We start from the raw sequence: 16,145 nt of genomic DNA, 5'->3' as shown, positions 1-16,145 counted from the left end.
GAATATTGGTAGGTGAGATAACTAGTCCCTGGGGTGAGGGATACAGAGGTTCTACAGCTTTGCAAGTGAAAGTATTGAAATGGCATTAGGGAAATGCTGTGATGGTATTCACGTGCGCCTTCTCTTTAACCAGGTGTCTTTGCGCTGCTGCAAGCTTACGCTTTTTTGCAGTATCTGAGAGACCGGTTGACAAAACAGGAGTTCCAGACCCTTTTCTTTTTGGGTGTCTCACTAGCTGCAGGCGCTGTGTTCCTTAGTGTCATCTATCTGACATACACAGGTAGGTGCCATCACCTGTAAGATGGAAGTTGTGGCTCTAGATTACTGTTCACGAATAGTTGTTCACAGGTTCTTCTCACACACTCCGTATATCCTAATATCAAATATTGTATAATGTCAAATGATTATCAAAAGTTCTAAACTCCATTAACACATTACAAACTGCAATTTTAAAAAGGCATGAGCTGCCATTCCTGACTTTAGAAAAAACTAGTTTATTTTAATATTACTGCTTTTCAGGCTCCTGTAAATCCACAAACATCCTTCTCTTGCTGGTTAAAGAGCCAGAACTATTGGAAACTCAGCATCTGTGATAAGCTATAGTTGCTCACCCTCTGTGTGCACTTTCTTCCCCCTCCTTGGAGACTGTTGGCCACATCATTCCCCATGCTTTGGATCTAAATGACTCCCTAACCGTGAGCTCACAAGTCTTGAACAGCAGTCCAGTTTCCCTGGGGTACTCCATATGCCCAGCTGATGGACAGGCCCAGCACTGGATGAATGGAGGTGTGACTGGAGTCAGGGACCTAGGTGTTTGAAAATACATTGGCATCTATAAAATAAAACCAATATTATTTGAATGTTGTTTTAAATTATTCATGATTAATAGTGACAAACCTCTAAAAGGACAAATTGGGTTGGTGCAATGGCTCAGCTGCTAAAGATACTTGCTGTGCAACTGGAGACCTGACGGCTCCCTGAAACCCAAGTCAAGGTGGAAGAGGGAAATCAGCACCTCAGAATCTTCCTCTGACCTCTACATATGCTCCATGGCTTGCAAAACAGACAGACACTAATAATGATAACAATGATAATAGTTACTATCATGGCATGCACTCAATACACACCAATAATAATGTTATTTTCTTTATTTGTGTGTGTGTGCATGCTTTGCCCACATGTGTATGTACTCAGTTCTCACAGACCTCAGAATGGGATGTCAGAGCCCCTAGAACTAGAGTTACAGGCAGTTGAGAGCTACCATGTGAGTGCTGGAATTCAAACCTAGATCCTCCGGAAGAATAGTCAGTGCTCTTCACCACTGAGTTCTCTCTCCAGTCCCAAGCTAAGCATGGTAGCATACAGCTGCATTCCCAGCGTTTGAGGGGGTGAGGTAGGAGGGTTGTTGGATGTTTGAGGCAAGCTGTGGTCGGGTCGGGCTTTATCTCAAAACCCCCACTCCCAGAGAGAAACAGAGACATAATTTACAAAATAATAAAAAGGCAGATAATTTCCTCTGTGTTTTTCCTTTAAGGTTATATTGCACCATGGAGTGGCAGGTTTTATTCACTATGGGATACTGGGTAAGTTGAAATATGCTACTTTGGCCTCCTATTCAAAAGCCTTTCTCCATGCGTTCCTATATTGTGAGGACTTCAGTCATTACTTAAGCAATATTAAATACCCAGGCCGAGCTGTTTGAAGTGAATGCCTGTTGTTTTGAGACCTAAGTTCTATATTCCTGTTCTACAGAGCCAACTCCTTATTGTTTTGTCAGAGCAGAAGCATTTGTATGATTTAAAGATGGGAACTTTTAAAAAAGGAATGAATATAAAATTTACATTTTAAGTTTTGATACCGATAAGGTACTGTATTAGAGATTTATATGAAGTAGGTATGAAGAACTCTTTGTATAATCACTTAATTTAAGCTTCTGCTTAAAAAACCTGAAATACACTAAGGGTGCATGGTACATCTTTTTGAGGGTGCTATATAAAAGGAACTCATTTTAAAACTTGGGTTTTGAATTAGACCAACTATTTCAGGGAAACCTTTTGTCTTTAGAATGATGGCCTAGTGCTGCGATGATGTCACTGTCTGTGTGGTTGCTTTCTAGATGACCCAGTAAAGTCCGACCACCATTTATTGATCAGGTGTCCTTCCAATAGGACACCAAAGCCTCCTGTGCAAGTGAAATCACATAGAATAAACTGTCTATGGCTAAAACATTTGCTGACTTTTATCCAGAGATAGGTGGATCCAGAGAACTGGAGGGACCCAGTTACAGAATAAAATCCAAAGTGGATGTGCGTCAGTTGTACTTAGGCTTTAGAGTAATTTTGACCTTTTTGGAATCTCAGCGTGCAAAGTGACTTCTGTTGTCACACCGATGCCAGCCACTTCCTTGTCCGGGAAGGCACTGGATGGAGCACAGGAGTTAGAGGGTCAAGTGCTTTCTGCCACCAAGAAGAGATGAAGAGACTTGTTGCTATAGAAGTAGGTGATAGAGCTGGACTACAGACAGCTGTCTACCCGAGCAAGGGTTAGAACCAGAGCCAGCAGTTTCATGAGCCTTAGATAGCTCCACTTTAAGGGGACATATTCGCTTTAGTTTGACAACTGTGTCACTAGCTGCATCAGTTAAAAATACAAGTTTGACTAAGGAAAGTTGGGAGAGTGAATGTCAGTGATGCAGGAGAGCTTGTTCATCTAAAGGAAGGAGCTCCTGTTTTATCCTTTAACTGTAATAATAATGAACTTTTTTAATATCAGGTATGCAAAAATACACATTCCAATTATTGCATCAGTGTCTGAACATCAGCCTACGACATGGGTGTCTTTCTTCTTTGATCTACATATTCTTGTATGTACCTTCCCAGCAGGCCTATGGTTCTGCATCAAAAATATCAACGATGAAAGAGTATTTGGTAAGATTTTTAATGAACTCTTTGATTCAGAACAGTTTTTTCCACTGAGATTACTCTAATGTTTTGTTCAAGAACATTTTTTCTGTTCTACAAAGATGCTTAGATAAGAAAAATTAGTTGGATTTTTCAGTGTATGTATATTCTAATTACTACTTTTTAAATATAAACTTTACGTCCAGCCCATGACCTCCTTGAATAGTTTCAGCTCCCGATGATATAGGAATCACATACCTCATTGGCTTTTCTGAAGCTTATAGCCTTTGGTCTGAGGCTGTCAGGCTTCTTTAGAGCGCCGGCTGCTCAGGCCTGATTGTCCTTTCCAGTGCTACCTGACAGATATCCGTCCGTTGTGTTCTTCTTTTCCGTGTTGGCTTTAAAGAAGGTTTAAAGCCAGACGTTGGTGCTGGCTTTCTGAGGCTGTTTTGGTTCCGTAAACTTAGAGTGCCTAATGATAAATGCACACATTCATTGTCACCTGTCAGCTATGGATATTATAATGTATGGAGCTATAATTTTTTTATATCTGTAATAATTAAATTTGAATGATAGTACATTTCTCTAAATTATTTTTATTTAGTCAACAGGACTAAATAATTTAAATAGGACTATTGGTCAATATTGATAATTTAGAAACAGTTGCTTTGTGAGATGCCAACTTTCAGATGTATTCTGTGCTGTGGTGATGAACATGTGGTTTCCCGGGACATTTTTCTGTCGGTGTTGAAAGAGAACCTGTCTTTGCAGTCGCTCTGTATGCGATCAGTGCTGTCTACTTTGCCGGAGTGATGGTGCGGCTGATGCTGACTCTGACCCCGGTCGTCTGCATGCTGTCGGCCATCGCCTTCTCCAATGTTTTTGAGCACTATTTGGGGGATGACATGAAAAGGGAAAACCCACCTGTGGAGGACAGCAGTGATGAGGATGACAAAAGAAACCCAGGAAACTTGTATGACAAGGTGAGGGCTGTGCTGTCTCCATCTTCCCAGCACCAGAAGAGTCCCCAGATGTAGAAGAGTGCCGAGATGCGAGTACCTGAAGCTGGGCCTTCTGCAGTTTCTCTCCATTGCTTCCTCCTGAGCTGAGCCTTCTGTAGTTTCTCTCCATTGCTTCCTTCAAAGCTGAAACCCTAGTTGCTCTTTGAGCTCAGAGTAAACAGAATTAGTGCTTAGGTATGTTAGCACCTTTCATTTTCCGAGAGCACGGCTCATCAGATTTCCCGATGTGCACCAGTGCTTGCACTTGTCCTTAGTCTGCGTTTGCTGCGACCTTGTGTGGTTCTACCTCTGTGTATTAGATGGTAACTTGGTATTCAAAAGAAGTGTTTGGTTAAACACCTGTTTGTTAACATAATGAGGAATTTAACCTGCATAACAGGACAAAGCCTGTGTTGGACACAATTATAGGAAAGACTTAGGAATTAGTGCACTTGTCTTAAATAACCTGTTAGACTTTGCTCTTTTAATACTGGCTAAGCTCATCAATACTAACCAGCAGGGAAATGCTGTAATGTACGAATTGGCTGGAATTCTTTCTTTTCTTACTCTGAAATCAATATAATTCATAAAGATTTGTGTTAAAAGCACATACCTATTATTTTTTTTAATCATCCTTATAACTTAGAGTTTATGGCTATTTTGTTTCCAACAGAGGTAGGTAGGGGAGTGTGTGTGTGTGTGTGTATGAATGTAAGGGTAGGAGGAGGTAGAGATTTGGCTAAATCTGTAGAGTTTCTCTCCTAGTAATTTCCTAATCTATGTTTTAGGTGGGCACAGCCATTTCGAGAGTAGAATTAATTTTAAATATATACATAATGGATTTTGGAGCCCCATGGTTAACTCTTTTATATTTAATTAAAAGCTGCCTTCTGTCAGAGATAGTTTGCTCTAAGATCAGGTCCTGGAGTTGTGTATTTTCTGATTCACATTTACTTTAAAGTTAACTTTGAATTAGAAAACAAGAGCAAATCTCCCCAGTACCCGTAGAAGATTACATCCTTCTCTGACCCATGGAATTATTTGATAGGTTAATATTCTCCCACTTTTCCCCTTGACTGTTGATGAACCAAGTATAAGGGCTTCTAACTGCTTGCTCTGCATCTTCAGGCAGGTAAAGTGAGGAAGCATGTGACAGAGCAAGAGAAACCTGAAGAGGGCTTGGGCCCCAACATCAAAAGCATTGTGACCATGCTGATGCTCATGCTCCTGATGATGTTCGCGGTCCACTGCACGTGGGTCACAAGCAACGCCTACTCCAGTCCAAGTGTGGTCCTTGCCTCCTACAATCATGATGGGTAAGGGGACAACTTGGCTATGAGAGGGCTTTATACCTTCCTTTAACCTAACCAGAAAGAATGTCTGTGAGACTCTGATCTGGATTCTCCTCCTTAAGGTGGTGTAGAGATGCGGCCCCACCCCTAAGTCTACTCACTTTGTCTTTTGGTGTGGCCTTGCCCCATCCTTCAGGATGGGTAGCAAGAACTAGTTTGTGCTTTTCTCAAATCTTTCTGCAAATATAATTGTGTATACTTAGTGGACACTGCATCATCATTAGTGTGAAATTTGGTCAAAATGCAAATTACAGAGCCCACCCTAAGGCTTACTTGAGAGACCTGAGGGTAGAACCCAGCTAGTTGTGGGTTTAATGGACCCTGATGGTTGCAGGGACAACGCCACATCTTAGCAGAACACCAAACTGTGTCCCAGAGTAAGTTCATTAGAATATTATATTTTACAAGACAAGTGATTTTTTTTTTCACATTAGTTTGAAAACACTAGTGTAGACAAAGCTCCTTTTTTTTTTCCTCCTCGTAGGTAGAGCTTCTGACTACCATCTTTGAAATGAAAATTTTTACGGATTAAACACCTCAAAAATTTAAACTATCTCCTTCACACTTATAGACCTCATTTAAAATAAAACTGTGAGCTGTTTTTGTTTTTCAGTACCAGGAATATATTAGATGATTTTAGAGAAGCGTACTTTTGGCTGAGACAAAACACGGATGAACACGCCCGGGTCATGTCGTGGTGGGACTACGGCTATCAGATTGCTGGCATGGCCAACAGGACCACTCTGGTGGATAACAACACCTGGAACAACAGCCACATCGCACTGGTGAGCGCTCGGTGTTACTGTTCGTTTTTTAAAGAGTAAAGTGGCTCGTCCTACTTAGCACTCAGAATTCACTTGTAATTAAACAGAAAAGATCCGGGTTAAAATTCTTGCCTGCCTGTGTATTCTTGTTTTATGAGTGGTATTATATGTACAGAATTGCAGGCTAGGCAAAAATCTAAAACTTAAAAATGCTTGATACATAGTTTTTTCATTGCAAATTTAAGAAAATTCTTAGAAATATGAAAATAAGTATTTTACATTGTGTAAATTATATGGGTGTGCAAATAATATATTCACTTTATTAAACAGTGAGTCTCCGTAAATGAATCCCTTCTGTACTTTAATGTCTGAGTACATAAATGGGTCTTAATTAATAAATTCAGCAGCTTTCATGAGTATTGTAGCTGAATATCACGTCTGCTGGGCTCAGAAGAGTCTGTGTTATGGAAATCACAGGCCAGGCTCAGCCTGAGGTTGGGAGAAAACTGTCTCTGAATGCTTGCCTATTTTCATTTAAAATATGAATTCCCTAGAACTTAATTATTAAAACATATATTCAGATTTTGACACTTCTGCCATGAAATGGTTATTGCAGTTAAGATGGTAGTGAATTCCTCTAAGTTCATTACATTCATAGAAAATTATTTCTACTCAAAATTAATATAAATCAAACTTAATTTCATCTTACAGTTTAAAAAAATGTACACTTAAATTTTATCCTACAGGTCGGAAAAGCTATGTCTTCCAATGAAACGGCCGCCTATAAAATCATGAGGTCCCTTGATGTCGATTATGTGTTGGTTATTTTCGGAGGAGTGATTGGCTATTCCGGGGACGATATCAACAAGTTCCTCTGGATGGTCAGGATAGCTGAAGGGGAGCATCCCAAAGACATCCGGGTAAGCAGCACACAGTCCACGGGCGCACGTGCTCTCACAGTTGCTCATTTACCTTCTTTCCCTTCCGTTCCTCACTGGGGCCCTGGCTGGCCTGGGCCTCCTGAGGATGGGGCTAGAGGTGTGCGTTGGCAACACACCCAGAGGCTGCGCTGTTTTCCTCCTGTCCTGCTCTATTGCTGTAGTTACTCCAGTCATTAAAAACAGTAACTTCACTTCGGATTTGGAAGCCTCGTGTGCCGTGGACCAGCTTGGTAGCAGCTTGTCTGTGAAAGCATTACCCTAGACAACATGTGTACACAGGAGGTAGTGTGGTCCAGATTGCTGTTTGTGCACTCTGATGTTCCCAAGTGAAGGTGCCTTATAGAAGGCTTATCTCGGAACACATCCTCTTGATTGTGATTCCGTCCTGCCCTTGTCAGGACTTCTGGCTTCTCTTCTCGGCTCTTGCTTCAGCCCTTCATTTGCGTTCCCATTTTGCTCCACTACTAATCTTAATGTTTATAAATATGAAAGAGACCAACAGTCTAGAAATGACTGTCTTTGCTTTGGTTCTGTGCCTTCTTCCATGTAATATATGACATTCATTGATCATGTCATTTTTTGCTTTAAAAGCCTTCAACAGATAATGGAGCCTTGAAATCAAACAGATATGAGTTAAAACTGAAACTGTCAGCTAGGTGCTCCAGGCAAGTTATGTTATGCCAGTCAATGTAAATGCTTTGAGCATTGGGCCTTTTTCTAGGATCTAGAATTAGTATGGTGCCCAAGGCAAGACATAAGCTTATCACCGTTGAATATAGGTGATGACGTGTAGAGGTGTTAGAATATCTGTAGTAATATAGTTAAAGCCTTAGTATGTTCTATCTCTTGGTAAAGCACTGGCAAAAAGTCCAAACTCTTGCCTCAGTGCAAGCCTAGCCTCCCTGTGCTGCTCTCTTGGCCAGCTTTGTATCACTGCCAGGCTCGGCTGTTCTGTCCCTGAAACTTGCCTAGGCTTTCTTCCCTTGCCTTATCTGATGTGTGTTTTTAAAATTGTGTCTTGGACTGTTTCTCCTTCCAGCACCCTTGGCCCCTCCTCTCCAGCCCTTTTTGGGTATACTCACGTCTCTATTTGTCCTCATAGAAAACTGCTTTCTAGTTAATTTCATGTTTCCCATCTCCTGAGGACAGGTAGGTAGAATTTTGCTCATGTGAGGAAGGCACAAAAGTTGAGAGGAGAAACAGACAAGGGTGAAGCACAGGCTCAGATGTCCTGCTTAGGTGAAAATGCTGTGACCTCCCCCTGAGCTGGTTATAACAAGCATTCAGTCCTTACAAAGTATGAAATGAGTTGGTTTATCCCTCACAAGAAGAGAACAAGCGAGTACACTCCTTCCTGCTTATCATGTACTTACTGCCGAGAGCAGATTGAGGCCACCGTCGGAAGGAAGGGAGGGAGGGAGGGTGTGAGGTGGGGCCCTGTGCCACGGTGTGCACACCTCACAGCACACAGTGCACCACACTGCTTTAGCAGTTACAGGAGGTCCCTGCTTGTGCCTAATGCTGTGTTGTGTGTGTGTGTCTACACTGGTGACTTCCATAGACCAAGAATCTGTTACACTGTGGCCCTTATCCCCACTCATCATCTCCCTTACAGGGTCCACTGTGTGTTCGCATTCATTTGTGTGATGAGCATTTGTGTCTGGCATAGTAAATAGTTTTGTGCGTTCATTATTTGAATCATATACAAGTATCTATAGAACATAGTCCTGTAAAGGGAAATATTGTGTCAGAAATTACATTTTTACTACCTGAACTTACATTTTTAAAATAGTAGCAATCTATGCCTCATAGAAAAGCTAATTTATAAAAATGAATAAAAAAATAGTGCTGTATATTCCTTTTAGTTTACTGAACCGTCCCCTCCCCAGCTAAAAGGAGAGTTTAGGGTTCATAGGGAAAATTGAAAACAAACTCCAAGAAAGGATGTGGAGCTAGCTCTAGCTGACATGTAGTCGGTCTTGGTCTTTTTAACTGTGAGGCTATAAATCTGACAGGATTAATTTTGGGGCTGGGGGATTAAAAAGAGTATAATTTCATGATGCTGTCTCCAGAGCTAGCGCCTGTAGCTTTGGGTACACCAAGGTGGACTGACACTGAATTTGTGGTTTCTTCCCACAGGAAGGTGACTATTTCACCCAGCAGGGAGAGTTCCGAGTAGACAAAGCTGGGTCTCCTACTCTGTTAAACTGCCTTATGTATAAAATGTCATACTACAGATTTGGAGAAATGCAGGTTGGTTCAATTGAGTTCTTCTATAATTCTTAATCAAATGGGAAGGGGACCTTACTCATCTCTTAAAAACTTGGACTAATCATGTCTTAATTCTCCTGTGGAGAGATGTATGCAGAGCTTCTTACCCATTATATTTAGATGTCAAACCCCTGATCATCTGGGGTTAGAGGCATGTACCACCATGCCTAGCTCAATTTCTGAATGTTTTTGTGACATGTTAAAAAAAATTAGACCAGTGAGTTTTTCTTATCTGTAAATAATGGAGGGTGGGGTAGACTGGTGACTTGACTTTGATGGAAACATTATTCTGATATTAAAAAATTAGTTTTGTGTTAAAAGCAATTATATAGCAAACAGAAGGATATTCTTCATCTGGCCTCACTCCTGCTGAAAGGCAACACCTCTGTCCAGAGAGGACACCAAAGCAGTCTGCAAGCAGGCCGTCCACACTCCCAGCTTGTCCCCACACACGCTGGCCATCACTTCTGCTATGCAGAGAGAGCCCTCAGCCTTCTTTCCTTGTCTCTCCACCACCTTACTATTGTTGGTTGAGCGTGTTCTGTGAGATGGGATTCTGAGTCACTTCTCAGTGATTTCCCGTCCTATGTTGCATGTATTGATAAGCTTGGTTTGCTGTTGGTATTGTCTTTTGTTGCAGGGATCCATCCCAACCTAAGGAAGTCCTGGGGGCTGGAGGCAAACAGTATCTCCTCTATTGCTAGTCAGTCTATAGCCTGCAGTACCACGTTAATAGTTTGATTCCAAGCTGTCAGTAAAAACAGTCTGTTACTTGCTAGTGAGCTTGGCACCTTACAAATTAAAGGAATTATTTGTTTACTCTTAACCTGAAATGCTCTGTCTGAACTTCAAACTGTGAAACAGGTTTTCTCCACTTGTAAAGTAGTTCTGTAACTGTATGACCTTGAAGGGTGTGTGTTGCTGCTTTCTGTGTTGCCCTAGGGGAGGTGCGCATAGGTGGGTGTCTGCTTCTGTGTTCACCTAGCATCACTGTAGGTAACTTTAAAGGCAAAACACCATGCCCACAGTTATGTAAAGTTTTATTTTGGCTTCTTTTAAAGGACACTTGCTTGGGATTCAAACTCATGCTAGGAAAACATACCTGGTTATAATAGTTACTCTAGAAAATAATTGTAGAAATTGGTCGAAATGATGAGTTCTCTGCATGGAGGTTTCTTTTTTCCCCTCCTTAAGTTTTATGAACAATTTAAGGCCTATTGGTCTCATGCCTTAGGAAGCATGCATGTTAAGGGGGGTAATGTAATTTTTCTGTTGTATAGGCAAACAAAGACTTCCCTATTGTTTTATAGACTGGCTTTACACTGCTTGGAAAAAGAGATGGTTTTCATTTGTCTTAAAGTTAGATTTATGTCTGCGTAAACTTGATCTACTTAAATGTGTCCATTGGCTTTTTGTTTCTCCTAAGTCTTCCCATACTCAGCTGGCCTACCTCCCCTTAGACACCAGAACATTGTTGTCAGGGGGGCTTCTTTTATTTAAAGAGATGACAGTGGTTACATTAAGTCAGTCCAGTGCATCAGAGTTGAATGAAGACCACATGGTGTAACGGAGCAGATAGTCATTGTGAGGCCCTGAGGTGAAAGGAAGCGCCTCCTCCATCCTCCTCTACTCTCCTCCATCCTCTTCCATCCTCCTCTACTCTCCTCCATCCTCTTCCATCCTCTTCCACTCTCCATCCTCCTCCACTCTCCTCCACTCTCATCCATCCTTCTCCATCCTCCTCCACTCTCCTCCATCCTCCTCCACTCTCCTCCATCCTCCTCCACCCTCCTCCACTCTCCTCCATCCTCCTCCACTCTCCTCCACTCTCCTCCATCCTCCTCCACTCTCCTCCACTCTCCTCCATCCTCCTCCACTCTCCTCCACTCTCCTCCACTCTCCTCCACTCTCCTCCATCCTCCTCCACTCTCCTCCATCCTCCTCCACTCTCCTCCACTCTCCTCCATCCTCCTCCATCCTTCTCCATGCCCAGGACCACACTTACACTGCATATCTATCAATTTGTAAGGACTCTGACATATATACTCTGATGGGTCTAGTTGTCTTCATGAATTCTTCTATCTGGGCATTGAGACCTGTTATGATGCTTCTTCCATTCTGTATTGTAGATTTAAAAAAAAGGTCATTGTCCTTTGACAGTAGTTGCTACTTTGCAATACTGAATGTTTTCCAAAAGGCTAACATTAGGTTTTGATGTTTCTTTCGCAGCTAGATTTTCGCACTCCCCCAGGCTTTGACCGAACACGTAATGCTGAGATTGGAAATAAAGACATTAAATTCAAGCATTTGGAGGAAGCTTTTACATCAGAGCACTGGCTTGTCAGGATATATAAAGTGAAAGCACCTGACAACAGGGAGACACTAGGTCACAAACCTCGAGTCACCAACATCGTCCCCAAACAGAAGTATTTGTCAAAGAAGGTGGGTGCCTGCCGAAATAATCTCCTGGGTTCAGTGGGTTAGTGGGTGAGTAGGCTGCTATTGGAAATGCTAACAACTGCTCATGAAGAACATGACGGATTGTGTGAGGAAGATACAAGGCTACAGGAGTCCTGTTTTCATCAGGAGCACTTGAGCAACCTCAAGCCACAACTTTGCAGGTGGCCTGCTGGTTGTTGGCAACCCCAATGGAAGCTTTTCTGCAGGCATTCTTACTCCAGTCTCTGCATCTCTCCCTGGGATCTAAATGGTGTCTGGCTAGTGCTGTCCTGCCTGCATGAAACTCAGAACTTAGGAGAGCTGTAGTGACTGCTTCCTCCTCTTCAGGTTAAAGCACACTTGTATTCATGCTCTACTCTTGAATGGGGCTTTTATTTTGTTTGCTGAGTAGATTGTCTGCAGTTGAATGAGCCCTTCTGAAACAAAAACCCAAACAAATCCCTTTTCTTAAGCTACCTATTTTTAATGTAATTACTATGACAGAGCTTGTAGGCAGGGATTGTGAGGAGACCATGGCAGTCCTTTCTTAACAAACAGTGGGTCAGGTAGTCTCTTACTGGGGTCATTACTCCTTTAAGTTGGGTAGATGTCCTAACCTTCCCTAGTAGAGATAGCTGACAGTGACAGTGGCCGCAGGGAGAGGTGCCGTCAGTCAGGAGTGCCACCGTGGCTATGGTTGCATAGTACTGATCAGTAAACTGATGCAGGCAGTCCCTAGGGACTCCGTAACCTGAACAGTTCACTCACACTGGCTAAGTACACGCCCACCACTTCAGAACATGAGTCACATCGCTTAGACTTTCCAAGTGGTAACTTGTATTCACTTTTATGAAGTGATTTGCAGTGTAGACTAGGCTGGTCTGAAACTAGAAACTTTACTGTCCTCACCTCCTGAATACTGGCTCTATGTATGTCTAAATAGAAATTTATTTTTAACATATTTAGTTTGAGGAGTGGAGGAGGAGGTATGCCCCACTCCTGAGGTGCAGAGATCAGAAGACAGTCTGTAGAGTTGGTTCTCTCCACCACCAGGGCAGCCTTGGTAACAAGTGTTAATGTAAAAACCTAGTTCCTGCATGAGATACATACAGTGCTTTCCTCTGCGTCTTAGATCTGGCCATCCTCTTGGTTTAGCAGATGTCCTTGTAGCAGTTTCTCCAACCATATCTGGTGCAGTCTTCTACAGAAACACCTGCATTTTAGTAGGGCTGGAGAGATGGCTCAGTGGGCAAAGTGACTGCTGACCTGATCCCTGGCACCTGCATCAGAAGCACATTATGACAGGCAGCATACACCTGTCAACCTACCACTGGCGGGGCAGGCAGATCCCTTGTCCGGCCAACCTTGCTGAATTGGTGAGCTCTAGGTTCAGTGACAGACTGTCACTGTCTCAAAAACAAGATGGAGAACAGTAGAGGTTGGCGTTGGACCTATGTGCGTGTATGCCTAAGTGCACACATATGCCCACATAAACAATATTAGACAACAAGCTGTGAAGAATTGTTTTATTTTTACAAGATTTATGAAACTAGAGGAATGTTTGTTTTCATCTTGACATGCTGCCTTCCTCAGAGGACATGACAGAATAGGCCAAGGGATTTTTGCCTTTTAAGTTTTGAAGGTACATGGATTATCATCCTCATTCTGCAGATGGGAGAGTGGGGCTCTGAGACGGGCTCCATTACTGTATTTCTGACACAGCCAGTTTCCTGCGGCTGCTTAGCCAGCAGTAGCATCACCTTTCTAGTTCCTTAGACTGGACCTGGACTCTGCTGTTGTTCCCACTAAGCGTGTAGTGCTTGAAGAGGGAGACAGGAGGGACGCTGTCGGTCCTCTAAAGCTACTCATCCAAGTTTTCTTACAGGACAGCAGTGCACTGTCAGGTCCCAAGACTAACTTTCATAACAAAAGCTGGGTGTGTCTAGGTGCTTCTGTGTGTGAGACACCTGAACTAATTCCATGTATTCTTCTCTCTTTCTAGACTACTAAAAGGAAGCGTGGCTACGTTAAAAATAAGCTAGTGTTTAAGAAAGGCAAGAAGACCTCTAAGAAGACTGTTTAAATGCGCTGTTCTGGCCTCACTTGCAGCAGTCCTTGAGAGAACCGGTCTTTGCCTTCTGCTCATGTCCTGTTTCACAGCACCAAGGGTACAGAACATCGCTGGGCCAAGTCAATGTACAAAATGTTCTGGCAATGCCTCATTTAAAATTAAATTGGTTTATTGAGAACAGCTGTTTCTGATGTGTAACGTGAAGCAAGACAGAGCCCTGCTGTGAGCAGCTGGCAGAAGATTTTTTTTTTTTAATTATTGGTACATATTACCCTTCAAATCTGAGAATTTGGACTAATTGCACCAAAGAACCCTCTAATTTGGTCCCTGGCACATGCGTACCTGTCAACTTTTTTTCTTTTACAAGACCTGCATTTTATTTGAACTACCCAAATAGCAATATGTAAGACAGAAATGCAGATGTGATGAGAGCTTCTTGACCAGTAAACAAACTAGCCCAGGTCTGAGAGAGACGTGCTAAAGGAGAGTCTACGTCTGGGAACTCTATTTATTTTCCTGTTTCTCCGGTGTGAAGAATGTTTCATCAAATGTCCACTTTGTCGCTCACTGCCGCTGTAAGCAGCCGCTGCTGACGGTGGGCCTCCCTCCGCGTAGTTAGCTGACTAGATGTTTGTGTTCAGGCATCCGGATGCACTGCGGTTAGCGGGCATCCTCACCAGGTACTCACAGAGCAGATTCCATGCATTCTTCATTCAAGGGCTAAATTTCTCTCCTTTGGGAATCATGGCAAGCGCACACAGAACGTTGCTGGCCAGGATGGCTGTTACCTCAGTACTGAGGTCGGCTCCATGTTCCCACGCAGAAGATTAAGGGAAAGCCCTTACGGTGGACAGGCATGCAGAGTTCATTTCTGTGACTCTACACAGTGACAAAGGATTTGTAAACTTTGCCTGGATTTTCCTCATTTTATACCAGTTTTGTTCATCACGATGGTTTCTGTTGACCGCTTCATGTTTTTATACCTTAAGCATTTGATGAAACACTCTCTAGTGCTCTCTAGGCGTTTCTTACTTTTATTACAAATGTGACAATTGTCAAAAGATGCACTAAAATATAAATGGAGATTGAGCCTGTTCATTTTCCAGCTTATAGGCAACTTTATACAGACTTGAAATCTTTATCCAGTTGTTTAGTAAAGTGAGAGAGAGGTTTCCTGCCACAGGAGAACTTTTACACAACACCCCACTGCTTTAGTGGGACAGTTGAGAGCAGTGTGTCCCTTTTATGAAGAACCCGTCATTTACAGCGCTCCGGGAGAGAGAATGTTACTGCAGATCCCTTTTCCACGGTGTAGATACTCTGATTTATAGAATTCATTCTTGATCCAGATGATGGTTCTTTCACAGACCAATAAAAAAAAAAAAGTATAACTAAATCTGGATTTCTGATACCTTGTCATTTGGGGGATTTTATCTTACTTTGCTTTACAGTTCCATGCAGAGAAGTTATGACCATGAGGGAAATAAAGCTTATTCAATTTGTGTCACGCCTTGTCTCTTGCAGACCTTGTGTTTGAAAGAAGTGCAGAGTTCTAACCCCAGACTCCCCTCTTCTCACCTTAGAAAGGTCTCAGCCAGTGTGTGGAAAGTAAGTGCGTTCATAACGCAGTTTTAAATTCCACCTTTTTACTCAGAATAAGCACACCTCATTATGACTTTGGGGTCAGAAGAAAAGGCAGCCAGGCTGTGAGGGCAGCCATTCTGCACGCTCAGAGACTGCATAGCCCAGCATTGAGTGCAGTTTTCACACCATTCCCGCACCTTCCTCGGGTTTAGGGAGCAAGTTTGGTTCAAGGCTTGGTGTCAGTGAAGCACACAGTATGAGGGTTTGGATCTCACAGTGCTGGAGTGGGGAAGTGACAAGTTGGCGGTTTCACCACACTCAAGTGTCAGCTGCTGAGCTTACGAGCTTGTTTTGAACCTAAATTCATTTTACGTGTGATCATTAGCCCTAGGTTTCACAGGGAGGTTACATGGCAAATGGCAGTGGGTGTAATATAAATTAGGCAGGCTTGAGCTTCCAAACTGACAGTGCTACCCTTAGTTTACAGTGTGGCATTCGGAGTGCCTGAGTGATGAGCAGGAGGCCAAAGACTAGACAGTGAAACTGTCAACTGTTTTATAGTGTTGCTAGTCAAGCGACCCTCAGACCCTAAGATCTGGAGCTGTTGCTTCCTGTTGAAAAATTGTTATAGCCTTGGCATTGTTGCTCATTGGTTGGACACTCGCCTGGCATATACTACACACTAGCCAAAAATTGCTCTGAAGTCCATATATAGATCGGGGCTGGGGAGGGTCATGACTCAGTGCTGGTCATCGGACCTTGGCTTGATCCCCCAGCACCCCGGTTACACCACCACCAAGCTGTGACCTGTGTGCTAAGGGC

General features: G+C 42.8%; 1 protein-coding gene across 1 annotated transcript in view; it reads left to right on the top strand.

The window, feature by feature from the left end:
* Positions 1 to 15,246, top strand: part of Stt3b (STT3, subunit of the oligosaccharyltransferase complex, homolog B (S. cerevisiae)) — a 67,999-nt gene extending 52,753 nt beyond the window's left edge. The window contains exons 7-16 of the mRNA NM_024222.3: positions 134 to 280; positions 1,535 to 1,583; positions 2,773 to 2,927; positions 3,672 to 3,883; positions 5,030 to 5,217; positions 5,867 to 6,038; positions 6,764 to 6,937; positions 9,098 to 9,211; positions 11,459 to 11,671; positions 13,671 to 15,246. Of these exons, the coding sequence (NP_077184.2) occupies positions 134 to 280; positions 1,535 to 1,583; positions 2,773 to 2,927; positions 3,672 to 3,883; positions 5,030 to 5,217; positions 5,867 to 6,038; positions 6,764 to 6,937; positions 9,098 to 9,211; positions 11,459 to 11,671; positions 13,671 to 13,751 (1,505 nt within the window). The 3' untranslated portion in view covers positions 13,752 to 15,246. The remainder of the gene's footprint in view (positions 1 to 133; positions 281 to 1,534; positions 1,584 to 2,772; positions 2,928 to 3,671; positions 3,884 to 5,029; positions 5,218 to 5,866; positions 6,039 to 6,763; positions 6,938 to 9,097; positions 9,212 to 11,458; positions 11,672 to 13,670) is intronic.
* The last annotated feature ends 899 nt before the right edge of the window (positions 15,247 to 16,145 follow it).

This window comes from Mus musculus, chromosome 9 (assembly GCF_000001635.26).
Source record: "Mus musculus strain C57BL/6J chromosome 9, GRCm38.p6 C57BL/6J".
Lineage (NCBI taxonomy): Eukaryota > Metazoa > Chordata > Mammalia > Rodentia > Muridae > Mus > Mus musculus.
This window is presented reverse-complemented; position numbering and strand designations above follow the sequence as displayed.